Below are 13,862 nucleotides of genomic sequence, written 5' to 3' on the forward strand. Positions count from 1 at the left end.
GCAGCCGCACAGTCAAAGCTCTGTGACTCACTGAGGAAAGCGCCACCTACTCCCGGTCGCGTGCACGCTCCCAGACAGCATGGCTAATTCATCCTATCTACGGAAACACCGTTAACGGTTAGCAAACTTGCTTTTTTTTCTGTTTAGTATTCTTCGAAGGCACCTTCCCCCTGAACCATGTGCTGCTGAGTGACTTGGCTTTCCCCTTTTTTCTAGTTTAAAAAGCAGGTAGTACTGCTTTTAAAGGTTAGTGCCAGCAGCCTGGTTCCACCCTAGTTAAGGTGAAGCCCATCCTTTCAGAATAGGCTCCCACATCCCCAAAATGTTGTCCTGTTCCCTGCACCATAATCTTATCCACACATTGAGAATCCAGAGCTCTGCCTGCCTCTGGGGTCCTGCGCGTGGGACAGGAAGCATTTTGGAGAATGCTGCCATGGAGGTACTGGATTGTGCCCATATGTACCACAATTGGCTCCTCCCCAGCACTGGGGAGGAGCCAATTTCTTTCTAAGTCCACCACCTTCACACCAGGCAAGCAAATTACCAAGCATAAGAACATAAGATATGCTATACTAGGCAGACCAAGGGTCCATCAAGCCCAATATCCTGTTTCCAACAGTGGCCAGACCAAGTCACAAGCAATCCTTGCATCCACCAGCCACTCAGCTATTTACATTCCTAATAATCGAATCACAGTTATGGCAACTCTAACTCTTCCCTCCTGGGCACAAGTCCTTGAAGATGTATCCTCTGCGCAAGAGAATCACTTGGCGAGCAGGTCTTTGCTACAGGATCACTTCCTACAACACCAAGGTGATGCTCTCTATCCATGTGACCTTGCTGCTCCAAGGTAGCACAGGAGCTCCCTGACTAAGAGTTAAGACTTTTTTCTACTATGTCCTTGAAGGTCTCCTTTTTATATACCTTTCTCTCAGTTCCTCCAAGTCTGCCACTATAGCCTCCAGAAAACCGGCATTGTTCTGAGAGTCAGCAGCTCTTTGCATCATGCGCATGCATACAGCCTCTCACCAACTGGTAGATAATTATGCATGTGGTATTGGTCCAAAAAGATTGGAAGGCTCCCATCTCACTGCTGGGACTACTCTCTGTTATCGTAATATTGAGTGAATAGTTTAGGTTGCTAAGGGAGTAGGGATGTATAAATTAAAGTTCTCTTAAATTTGTGGTGTATTTAATGTTAATTTGGTGTTGACCTGCAAGGGATAATAGTTAATCCATTGATAAGGGCTGAACACTCACTTGTTTTAGATAAATTCCTGGTTGATTTTTGGTGTGAAAATCTTTCTTGCCCTTTAAAATAGGACAAGTGTTTATAAATCCAAGAGGCTGCTTAGAGGTGCCTGGGAGGGAAAGAAAGACACTAAAAATCATCTACCTTTTTTGTTTTATCCGGCTACAGCTTTTCTTCTGCCACTGAATCTTGAATTTGTTTTCAGTGGAGAGCATGAGAGGGAGTCTACAAACTTCATCTTGGAACATGCTGAGGATGTTGGGCTTTATGACATTGAGAGTGTATATTAATGCCTGGGCATCTCATGTGGAGACATGCCATTGAAATAAGGTTTCAGTGAAATTTGTCCACTCCAGGAATGCATCTGTGTGCTAGAGGTGCTCAGACTCCATCTTGGTGGCTTTCCCAGTCTGAACAAGGACAGGCTTCCATATACAGCCTCATTCAGTTATCCTCGCCACAGATGCATTTATGCATTTGGGCACAAGGGAGGGTAGAGTATAGGGCAGGGGTGGCCAACTCGGGACCTCAAGAGCTACAAACAGGCCAGGTTTTCAGGATATCCATAATGAATAAACATGAGAGAGATTTGCATGCCTGTTTCTGAGATGGTTTTCAAGGGTGACTATTAAGGTGAACTGACCTAAATCACTGTGATCCTGGAAAATGTAGTAGGCCAGGATGACAAACTGAAGAGTAGCAAATCACCTGGATCGAATGGTATACACACCAGAGTTCTGAAAGAACTAAAAAATGAAATTTCAGACCTATTACAACTTGTAACCTATCATTAAAATCATCCATTGTACTGGAAGACTGGTAGGTGGCCAATGTAACCCCGATCTTTAAAAAGGACTCCAGGGGTGATCCAGGAAACTATAGACAGGTGAGCCTGACTTCAGTACTGGGAAAAATCGTGGAAACTGTTACAAAGAATAAAATCACAGAACATTTAGCTAGACATGGTTTAATGGGACACAGCCAGCATGAATTTACCCAAGGGAAGTCTTGCCTCACAAACCTCCTATATTTTTTGAAGGGGTGAATAAACATGTGGACAAAGGTGAACCCGTAGATGTGGTGTATCTGGATTTTCAGAAGGTGTTGGACAAAGTCCTGCAAGAGGCTTCTAAGAAAAGTAAAAAGTCAAAGGATAGGAGGCGATGTCCTTTTGTGGATTGCAAACTTGTTAAAAGACAGGAAATAGAGTAGGATTAAATGGTCTGTTTTCACAGTGGGGGAAAAAAGGTAAACAATGGAGTGCCTCGGGGATCTGTACTAGGACCAGTGCTTTTTAATATATTTATAAATGATCGGAAAAGGGACATGAGTGAGGTGCTTAAATTTGCAGATGACACAAAATTATGCAGAGAAGTTAAATTTCAAGTGGATTGTGATAAATTGCAGGGGGACTTTGTGAGGGTGGAAGACTGGGTTTCCAAATGGCAGATGAAATTTAATGTGGACAGATGCAAAGTGATGCATATAGGGAAAAATAACCCTTGAGGTAGTTACACATTTAAGTTCTATCTTAGGAGTTACCACCCAGGAAAGAGATTTAGGCCTCATAGCGGATAATACATTGACATCATCAGTTCAGTGTACTGTGGTGGTCAAAGCAGTGTTAGGAATTATTAGGAAGGGAATGGCAAAACGGTAGATGACATGCCTCTGTATCGCTCCATGGTGAGGCTTCATCTTGATAAGTGTGCAATTATGGTTGTCACATCTTAAAAAAAAGTAGCTGTACTGTAGAAAGGCAGAGAAGGGCAACTGAAATGAGGGGCATGGAACGGCGCTCTGAGGAAAGGCTAAAGAAGTTAGGGCTGTTCACGTTGAAGAGAGAGCTGAGGGGGAGATGTGATCATGGTCTGCAGAATCCTGAAAGGATTTGAACAGGTTAATGTAACTCATTTAATCTTTCAGATAATAGGACTAGGGGGCATTCCATGAGCAAGTAGCTCATTTAAAACAAATGGAAGAAAATATTTTTCACTCAGCACATAGTTAAGCTCTAGAATTCATTGCCAGGGGATGCGGTTATGGCAGTTAGTGTAACTGGAATTAAAAAGGTTTGGATAAGTTCCTAGAGGAAAAATCCGTAAATTACTATTAATCAGTAAGGAATAGTATTTTGAGATCTATTTAATATTTGGGTACATGCAGGTACTTGTGATTTGGATTGGCCACTGTTGGAAACAAGATGTTGGGCTTGATGGACCCTTGGTCTGACCCAGTAGTGCATTTCTTATGCACTGCCTCCATTGTACTCAAAATAAAGACCCAAAGATGTCGCAAGTATAAGAAACACAAATATATATGACTTGCTAAATGGAATATCTCTATTAAAGAATTAGTTAACCTTCATACGATACCAAAAGAAATTGGTTATCATGCTGATAAGCCCTTATGGTTCAAGGGCTTTGTAAATCATTAGGTGACTGAATATTGTGCGATTTAGTCCAGGAAAAATAATCCTTGAATGAGGGGCTTCTAGCACTTATCTTTAAATCCACTTTCAGTGATGGTTTTCGCCTGGATTTAAAGATAAGTGCTAGAAGCCCCTCATTCAAGGATTATTTTTCCTGGACTAAATCGCACAATATTCAGTCACCTAATGATTTACAAAGCCCTTGAACCATAAGGGCTTATCAGCACGATAACCAATTTCTTTTGGTATCGTATGAAGGTTGACTAATTCTTTAATAGAGATATTTTGTTTAACAAGTCTTATATATATTTCTGCCTCCATTGTATGCAGATATCTCAATCATATTCATTGTGAATTTCCTGAAAACCTGGCCTGTTTGTGACTCTCGATGACCAGAACTGTCCACCCTGGTAGGGAGCAAAATTCTATGCATGAAACAAGAATAGGATCTGTGCTTCATCATATCTGATCTTAAGGGGGCAAAGCAGGAGGTCAAAGTGAAGGCAAAAGCCAGAAAGATGCTTGGCTGCATAGGGAGAAGAATGATTAGAAGGAAAAAAAAAAAGTGAGTATTCCTTTTATAAGTCCCTGGTGTCATCTCAATTGAATTATAGTATACAGTTCTGAAGACCACATATTCAAAAGAATATAAACCAGATGGAGTCTGTCGCGAGGGTGGCTATTAAATGGCCAGTGATTTTTGATGTAAAGCATATGGGGGCAGACACAAATATCTAAAAATGTATACCCTAGAGCAGGGGTTACCATCTTTGCAAGGATCACAGACTCCTTTTCAGCTTCAAAAAGTTTCATGGACCCACTTACACTTCTCTTTCATTTTTGCTTTCCATAACAACAGAAATAATGGTATGCATTCCAGATTTATACAACTTTGATCTAAACTGAATATGTAGGGAGGGCAATTTCCAAAGCTATTTAAAAATTGCCTTTATAATTGAAAGTTGAGGCTATTCCGCCTTCCAAACCAGCTTCAATGGGGAGAAGGAAGCAGGTTGAAAAAAAGTTCCAGGTTGGCAACTTGGGATGGCCCAAAAGAAAATCAGCAGCAGTACCTGCAAACCTGCAATCTGGTTTTCCAAGGGAAACTGCCTGTGGAGTTTCCTTTTGAAAACTCAGGCCAGCAGGGGAAAGCCAATACTTTTGTTCCTGCATACTTCGTTTCAAAGCAGACACAGTACATGCATGAAAGTATGCATGAGAATTTCAAAATGAAATCTCTGTATGTAGTCTCTCTCTCTCTCTCTCTCTCTCTCAACTTAGCCCTGTTCCTTTTTTCCTCCACAGGTAAATGTATGCTGTTCACAGAACTGGTACTTTCACTGTCAGTAACGAAAAACAGCAATTTTTTAAAGGCCTTTTTATCTTGGTAAACAGGTATTTACCTAGACAAAAAGTTTTGAAACTGACCCCTGTTTTAGGCTGCGTTTGCTTTTATACTTTTATGATTCTTACAAACACAGAAAATAATAGTCACAATAACATTGAGGTCCATATTCAAAAGCCATTTAATCAGCTAACTTATCAGTCTGTTTGGCAAAACTGGCATTTTCCTACCTGGCGAAATTCTAGCTGGATAACTCCGATATTCAGTCCCATTTCCTCCTTTATTGTTTTGAGCCATTCTGCTCACTTTTTTACTGCAGCTCTCCTCTCTCCCTGTCAGGCCAGTGGCAGAATATGGTAGTAGTGGGAAATATTTCTCACTTCTGTGATAACCCTGCTTTTCTCAGTGTGCAGCAGAAGTTTGTAAAGGTTCTTAGAGTTAGTCAGCCCCGCTTTCCCACATCCTCACAAAGTGCAGCAGTAAAGTTTACAATTGGTTTCTCTTCCCTATCCTAAACATTCAGTGGTGCAGTTTGAGACTTCTAATACTTGCGAATGTCTCTGTCCCTCCTCTTCCTGTTCTGCAGCAATGTGGGGTGAAGTTTTCAGGGCCGTAGTAGGCCCCACTCTCTCTCCTGCTCTGTGGTAGCAGTAGCCTGCTCATTTTCTCCCTATCTAAACTTTCGGGTACCCTTCTGGAGGACCCCTGGGACGATCTTGTGGACTATTGGCAGTTCATAGCCCCCAGGTTGAGAACCATTGCCCTAGAGCAGTGATGGTGAACTCCAGACCTCGGAGTGCCACAAACAGGCACTCCCACTATATGCAAATCTCTCATGCATATTCATGGTGGATATCCTGAAAACCTGGCCTGTTTGTGGCACTCGAGAACTGGAGTTCGCCATCACTGACCTAGAGGAAAGGTGGCATGGGGGAGATATGATGACATTTAAATATCTCAAATGTTTCTATGCACAGGAAGTGAGCCTCTCTTTCAAAGGAACGGAGACTGTTGAACAAGGAGTTATGGGATGAGGGTGAAAGGAGAGAGACTCAGGAGTAATCTAAGGAAATTTCTTTACAGAGGGTAATGGATACATTGAACAGCCTTCCAGTGGAGGTAACATAGACGAGGACAGTATCTAAATTCAAGAAAGCATGGGACTGGTGGAGATTATTGCAGATCCAAGTATTTGGTGTGCTTAGACAGAATAGATAGGCCATATGATCTTTTTTTTGTCATCAAGTTTCTGGATTTTAAATCTACTTTCTGTATACTATGCACTATTTGATTAACAAGTAGTGAACACTATATTCTATATTTTATAATTGAGGCATTTTGTTGGGGGAGTGGGAGGGCTTCCCCCAATAGTTCCTCGTAAAATTCCTCCTTTCTCTTTGCTCTTTCAGCTCAGTTTAAACAGTGCTGGGATTTTGTTACCATGAGCCTTCTCTCAACGTTTTTCACAGGGATTTTTTCCCCCTATATCCCCTTTGTATACCTAATTTGGCATGTGCAACAGTTCTGAGGCTGGGAGCCATGTAGTAGGGTTCCTTCCAGAAATCTATATAAGGGGCTTTAATTCTGGCTACCAGCTATCACACTTAATAATTTAACATGTTTGAAGAGTCGTTTTCTAGCAACTAAGTTTTTCGGTCCAAAGTGCAGTTTTTCATTTTGGGTATAGAAATCTTTGGGAGCAGTAGTGATATCCACAGAATAGGAAAGAGACCTTTGAGTGATTATAGCCATTAATTTCAAGGAAGAGAGTAGTGGATCAAATCAGTGGCTAGAGTTGGTAGCATGCATAAGGAGGGATATAACTAGTAGAAAAGAGGCAGTGATTAAGCTGTGTGTGGTTCATTTTGGAGAGATCTCATCTGGAGTATTGTCTCTAGTTCTGGAGGCCTTATCTCCAGAAGGATATAGATTTGAGGTGGTCCACAGAAGGGCTATCAAAATGATGTAGGATCTGCATCAGAAACACATATGAAGTGACTGACTTCTCTAGAATGTATGTGTTTAGATTTGTAAGACAGAAAAAATGAAACATTAAAATATCTAAGAAGAAGCAAACCTATTTTCAAGGCAAAAGAAGTTCTAGAACAAGGGGGGTCATAATATGAGATGCCAAATGAGGACAGATGTCAATGAATATATTTTTTTTTTCATAGAATTTGTGATGGAAGTGTAGCATGTCCTCCTGGTATGAGTAATAGTGATGGCTAAAACAATAATAGGTTGTGTAAGAGCTTGGGATGAGCACAGAGGATCTTTAATTGTTAAAAGCGGAGAGAGCACAAAGCAAGACCTAGTGGCACATATAAAGCCTTCATTGCGCCACACTTGTAGATTTCAACAGTGAGTGCTGGGGCTACCAAAATGTATGCAAGATGGTTAATATGAAATGTTAGGATTCCTAATGATAACACAGGCATTCATATAACTGCCTCTTAGTCTCCCTGAGGGTAGAAGGAGAGGGTGGGGAAGTTATCTGCCACTCTGCCTCTAAACAAGCATCAGCCACAAGAAAAAGCCCAGGGTTCAGCTAGCACTGGATGCCTTTTTTGTTTTCCTCTCATGGTCAAAGGTAAAGGTACATTTTAATACACTTTTGTGTCGGTGAATGTTGAAAAAGTCTACCTTCATAAAAAAGTTTCCCTTGGATAACAGGTCCCATTATTATTGTACAAGAAAGACAACACTGTTCTGTTTTTTAATCCTTTCAAACTGAATGTAGTTGATCAATATACATTGTAAATTATATTTTGGAGAGCATGCATCTGGCCCTGATCCTGAAGAAGACAGATGGGGTAGATATTCAAAAGCCATTTAGACAAATAACTCACAAGTCTAAATGGATTATATGACATATTCAGCCTCTTATCCAACTAAATTGTAGCTTGATATGTTATCTGGCTATAATTTAGCAGGGTGTTCTGGGGTTGTACCAGGGAAGAGGTCCTGTTATCTGCTAATTTAGCCAAATATCAAGTACATCTGATTGTTAGCCGCATATCTTTAGATCTGCTCAGAGGTAAGTTTAAAGTTATCTGGCCTTGTATGGCTGGATATCTAGCTACTTACCTGGATGTCATCAGAGATATCCAGGTAAATAGTGCACATTTAAAAAAAAAAAAAAAAAAGGGGGGAGGGAGGGGGGAATTAGCAAGTTGCGGGTCTCCCAACCAATTCCTATGACCTGTTTCAACTCTCCTCTCCCACTCAACAACAAAAAGGGCACCAATTTTTAAAAGCACCCTAAAGTGCAAGAAGGTGAGTACTCATGACCTGGGCCTCCAGCCCCCCCCCCCCCCACCACTAAAAAAAAAAAATAAAAATTTTTTTTTATCCCTTATGCCTCCCCCCCCCCCAAAAAAAAAAACAAAACATCCACTCACCCAAGCCAGGCACTCCCCACCCCCCCTGTTACTTGCAAATCACCCCTCTTGATCTGCCAAGACTGTATGCTTTGTGTTATTATCTAAGTAACCCTGGAAGCATATGCCGGCATTGTTTAGTTTAGCACAGCGATCCCAGCAGAACAAAAGGGATGACTTGCAAGGTAACTAAGTGGTTAGGAGGGGGGGCGTAAGTGGATGTTCCGGTGGGGGAGTAGAAGGGTTAAAGTTAATACTTTTAGCAAGGCCGGGGGCTGGAGGCCTGTGCCTGTAGCGCTCAATGTCTTTCACTTTAGTATGTGTTTTAAAGATTGGCCCATTTCTGGGGTGGGGGAGGTGGGCATAGGGCCAGGAGGCTTACGACTTGGTGCATTTTTTTAAAAGGTGTGTGACTTCCCTGGCCACACTAGGCCAGATAACTGTCTAATTGGCCATATTCAGCTAGTGGCCAGTTAACTTTAACCCTATCTGGCAAATTGTAGCCAGATAACTTTATATTCAGCAGGACATTTATCCTGCTGAACATACTGGACAAGTTAGCTGGATAACTTCTCCTCTAAACGGCTTTCTGAATATTGGCCTCGGACATATCTAAAACAGATCTAGGCTTCCTTTTAGTCTCTCAACAGTTACACTATAAGGAACAGCATACCTTCTGTAGCTCCAGTTTGTAAACCTGTGCTAGTTATCTGACCCATTTTCAATTTTTCCATATGTTCCTTAAAGGTAACACCATTTGTCCTGAAATTTGGTGAAATTGAGCTCTGTTACATTTTGCCAACTTGTTCATAACTATGTTCCTCATGTAGCACAACGACATGTTTTTTCACTCCCTGACGATCTTGCATGATGTGAATCAACATCCTCCAACTTCTGCCAGCCTGTCCTGCTATTAATCCCCCTGGTGTCGAGGAGAAATCAGGCTTGGCTAGGGGTTTACTGAATTTCCACTAGGGTGTGGGTGGAAGAGGTGAGCACTATCCAGTGGGAGCACTGAGAGGAGAGGATCACCTTGCTGGTGGCTGAAAGGAATCAGTAAGTTCTGCTTGTTTAAAAAAATTTCCCTATTGGGGTAGATTATTTAGTGTTTGTATTTTCCAACCCTCCCTCCCACCTACCCCCTAGCTCATCCTTTAATTTATAGGCAGGTGCCACTTTTACACTAAAAAAAAAAAAAAAAAATCAGCCTTTTAACTTCACTTTATGAATTCCCCACACCTTATTGAGAGATCATTCTCCTGTAGGTCACAACCAGATATTCAGGCTAATACAGTATCGTGTGCTCCAGAGCGCACTGTTAACCTGCCCTTGGTTGCATGTTTTCCCTTAACCCTTATTCAGTGAGGGGCGGAAAACGCGTGTTCAACCCGCGGAACCTAATAGCGCCCTCAACATGCAAATGCATGTTGATGGCCCTTTAGGTATTCCCGCACGATACAGAAAGTAAAATGTGCAGCCAAGCCGCACATTTTACTTTAAGAAATTAGCGCCTACCCAAAGGTAGGCGCTAGTTTCTGCCGGCACCGGGGAAGTGCACAGAAAAGCAGTAAAAACTGCTTTTCTGTGCACCCTCCGACTTGATATCATGGTGATATTAAGTCTGAGGTCCCGAAGGGTAAAAAAAATAAATAAAATGGGCCGGCAGCTGTCGGGTTGAAAACCGGATGCTCAATTTTGCCGGCGTTCGGTTTCTGAGCCCGTGGCTGTCAGCGGTCTCGAGAACCGATGCCTGCAAAATTGAGTGTCGGCTGTCAAACCCGCTGACAGCTGCCACTCCGGGCTAAAAGAAGGTGCTAGGGATGCTCTAGTGTCCCTAGCGCCTCCTTTTGCCTGTTTCTACCCCCGGGCCTCATTTAAATAAAGAATCGCGCGCACAGGCGAGTGGGCGTTCGTCCGCTCTCCCGCGGGCTTTACTGAATCGGCCTGATTGTGCATACACTAATGCATTTAAAAGGACCCTAATTAGACACATTCCTACTCCCATAGCAACCTTAAAACTTAACTAGGAACTGAACAAATTTGAGATGAAGGCAGCAGTCCAGGAGCAAGAGAGGGGGATTCCCAGTCTTGGGCATAGTGTCACGTATAATTTTTTTACCTGCTGGTGAGAAGTTGTACATGTGCATCCAATGCAAAGAGCTCCTGGCTCTCAGAGAAAGAGTCTGATCTCTGGAGCTAGAGTGGCAGAACTGGAGGAGCTGAGGCAGACAGGTATATAGATGAGACCTTCAGAGACATAGAAACAAAGTCCCAACTTCAGACTGGCACCCCTGGTGCTGCCTTGGAGGAAGAAGGTCTCATGAACAGAGAGCATCAACCTGGTGCAGCAGGAAAAGATCCTGTAAGCAAGGACTTGCTCTCCAGGTGGTGCATTGTCCTCTTGCACAGAGGATGTTTCTCCCATGGCTACTGCCCAGGAGGGAAGGGTTAGGTTGGCTGTCATAATTGGTGATTCAGTTATTAGGAATGTAGACAACTGGGTAGCTGGTGGGCATGAGGATCGTCTGGTAAGATGCCTACTTGGTGTGAAGGTGCGGACCTCACGTGTTACCTAGATAGGATTTTAGACTGTGCTGGGAAGGAGCCAGCTGTTGTGGTACATGTGGGCACCAACAACATAGGAAAATGTGGGTGGGAGGTTCTGGAAGCCAAATTTAGGCTCTTAGGTAGAAAGCTTAAATCCAGAACCTCCAGGGTCGCATTCTCTGAAAAGCTCCCTGTTCCACACGCAGGTCACCAGAGGCAGGCAGAGCTCCGGAGTCTCAATGCATGGATGAGATGATGGTGCAAAGAAGAGGGATTCAGTTTTGTTAGGAACTGGGGAACCTTTTGGGGAAGGGGAGAGTCTTTATTTTTTTTTCCCCCCAAAGGGATGGGCTCCACCTTAATCAGGGTGGAACCAGACTGCTGGCACTGACCTTTAAAAAGGAGAGAGAACAGCTTTTAAACTAGAACAAGGGGGGAAAAGCCAAGAGTCACTCAGCAGTGCATAGTTCGGAGAAATGTATCTTTGAAGGAAACTGATGAAACAGGAGAGTTATGGCATCCCAACAGAGAGGTTCCAATAAAAGAAAAAGTAGCCCATGTGCCTATAAGTAAAGAATTGCCTGAGCTAAAGAATTTCAAATTATCCATATCAACTGAAAAGAAGTTTGTTAATACAAACAAAACACACTTTGAAATGTCTGTATGCCAATGCAAGACAACTAAGTAGTAAGACGGGAGAAGTAGAATATATAACACTGAATGACAAGATAGACATAACTGAAATCTCAGAGACCTGGTGGAAGGAGGATAACCAATGGGGCAGTGCTTTATCAGGATACAAATTATATCACAATGATAAGGAGGAGGATCAACTTGGTGGGGTGTTGCACTTTGTTTGGGAGGGTATTGAGTCCAAAAGTATAAATATTATACAAGAGACTAAATGCTCAGTAGAATCTATAAGGGTAGAAATTCCATGTGTATTGGGTAAGAGTATAGTAATAGGAACATACTACAGTCTACCTGACCAAAATGATGAAACAGATGGTGAAATGCTAAGAGAAATCAGGGAAGCTAACCAATTTGGCAGGGCAGAAATAATGGGAGATTTCAAGTACCACATAGTACAAAAAGTGCAGATAAATTGTCAATCCTGACAAAGGACTCAAAGCTGGTTTCAAAAGTGAAATGAGTTTTTATTAATTCATTAGGCAACTCCACTGGTTTATATCACAGAAAGCTTTACGGCGTCCCCCAACACGGTCCCGTGTTTCGCCTTAGGGCTGCATCGGGAGGGCACGCCAGCAGGGATTCACATATGAAATACTGAAATAAATCAATCCAAAGTCAGGATGCTATATAGGTCTTACAGCCGAATAAAGATAAAAACAAGTTAAACCACAACTCTTACCTGACAGCTGATGTGCTTGATTTTGACAGGGAGCGCACTTACCCTAAACGCTGTCAGGTATTTAAAGAATGGCAGTGGCGCCAAAACTACAGGTGAACCAATGACGTGGATCTGATGACCTCGTTCATTGGTTCCCATTCCTGTAGCGCGCCCTAGCAATATTGTATGCGACCAGCCTTAACTGTGAGAGGTCTAAGTAAACAGGAACCATTCTATCTCCCGGTTAAGTCCCTTAGGGGCAACTGAGTCTAAAATGAAAATCCAACGCTGTTCAATGCGACCAAGCTGTTCAGCATAGCAGCCACCGCGAGCAGGTCGTGGAAACACCTCAATGACACTGAACATGAGATCTGAGAGATTATGAGATTTTTTTACCCAGTGGTCTACCAATGGTTCATTCTCTCTTGAATGCCGGATGTTAAAACACGTATCATAGAGCACTGCTCTAACCATCCTTGTGGTTTTACCAACATATACTAGTGGGCACGGACAGGTGGTCACATAAACAACTCCGGAGGTAGTACAATCTGAATATGAGCGAAGTTGAAAAACTCTTTTAGAAACCGGATGGATAAAGGAAGTGGTAGATGCTGTGTGGCAGCACACTGTGCAGTGGCCACAGGGATGGTGTCCCAGTACATTTGGTGGATTTTGTTGCTGTGCAAGATCTGCGTGGACAAGTTTGTCTCGTAAATTCTTACCCCTGCGATATGTGAACCGTAGGGGACCCGGGAACACCATCTCCATGGACAGTGCACGCCAGTGTCTGCGGATCATAGTGGTGATTTGTCGACTAAGGGTAGAGAAAGGCAAAATGCAGTTGGTAACTATGGTGTCAGAACGGGAGGATGGGAGAAACAGCAGGTCTCGATCAGTAAATAATGCACGTTTCATAGCTTGTCTTACCACCCGCCTAGGATACCCCCGAGATAAAAATCGGGCTGACAATTTCGGCTTGATAAATAAATTCTCTCCGAGTGGAGCATAACCTGCGTAGTCTAAAAAATTGACCCGTGGGAATGTTGCCTCTTAGGGTGCTCGGATGACAACTTTGAAAAGCTAACAAGGTGTTTCTGTCTGTGTCTTTGCGATGAATGGTAGTCAGAAATTGGGCATTGTGGACTGAGACAGTGATATCTAAAAAAGCCATCTGGGATTGATGCCAGCAAAAGTTAAATTGTAAATTAGAGTCACGGGTGTTGAGCCAGTCGATGAACATAAATAATTGTATCTCGGTGCCCCGCCAGACCAAAAAAACGTCATCGATGTATCTTAACCAGGTTACAATGTGTTGAAACCCCTCTGAAGGATATACAAAGGAGTCTTCAAACTCTGCCACAAAAAGACAGGCCAAACTGGGGGCCATAGTGGCCCCCATCGCCGTGCCTTTTACCTGTAAATAAAATGTGTCATGGAATCTGAAATAATTTTGTGTGAGTGCTAGGGTTGCCAGCGTAACTAACAGTGAGGTCGGGACTCTCTGGGGATCCGTGCGAGTGTTTAGAACTTTTTCAATGACCCTAAGCGCAGCAGGT

General features: G+C 42.8%; 1 protein-coding gene across 2 annotated transcripts in view; it reads left to right on the forward strand.

The window, feature by feature from the left end:
• The window catches only part of SEPTIN7 (septin 7), a 407,754-nt gene that overhangs the window by 18,769 nt on the left and 375,123 nt on the right, over positions 1-13,862 (forward strand). Inside the window, exon 2 of one of the 2 annotated variants that reach the window (XM_029589486.1) lies at positions 2,994-2,998. The exons of the other annotated variant lie outside the window; for it this stretch is intronic. Within the exon in view, the coding sequence (XP_029445346.1) occupies positions 2,994-2,998 (5 nt within the window). The remainder of the gene's footprint in view (positions 1-2,993; positions 2,999-13,862) is intronic. 2 annotated transcript variants of the gene reach the window in all.

This window comes from Rhinatrema bivittatum, chromosome 2 (assembly GCF_901001135.1).
Source record: "Rhinatrema bivittatum chromosome 2, aRhiBiv1.1, whole genome shotgun sequence".
Lineage (NCBI taxonomy): Eukaryota > Metazoa > Chordata > Amphibia > Gymnophiona > Rhinatrematidae > Rhinatrema > Rhinatrema bivittatum.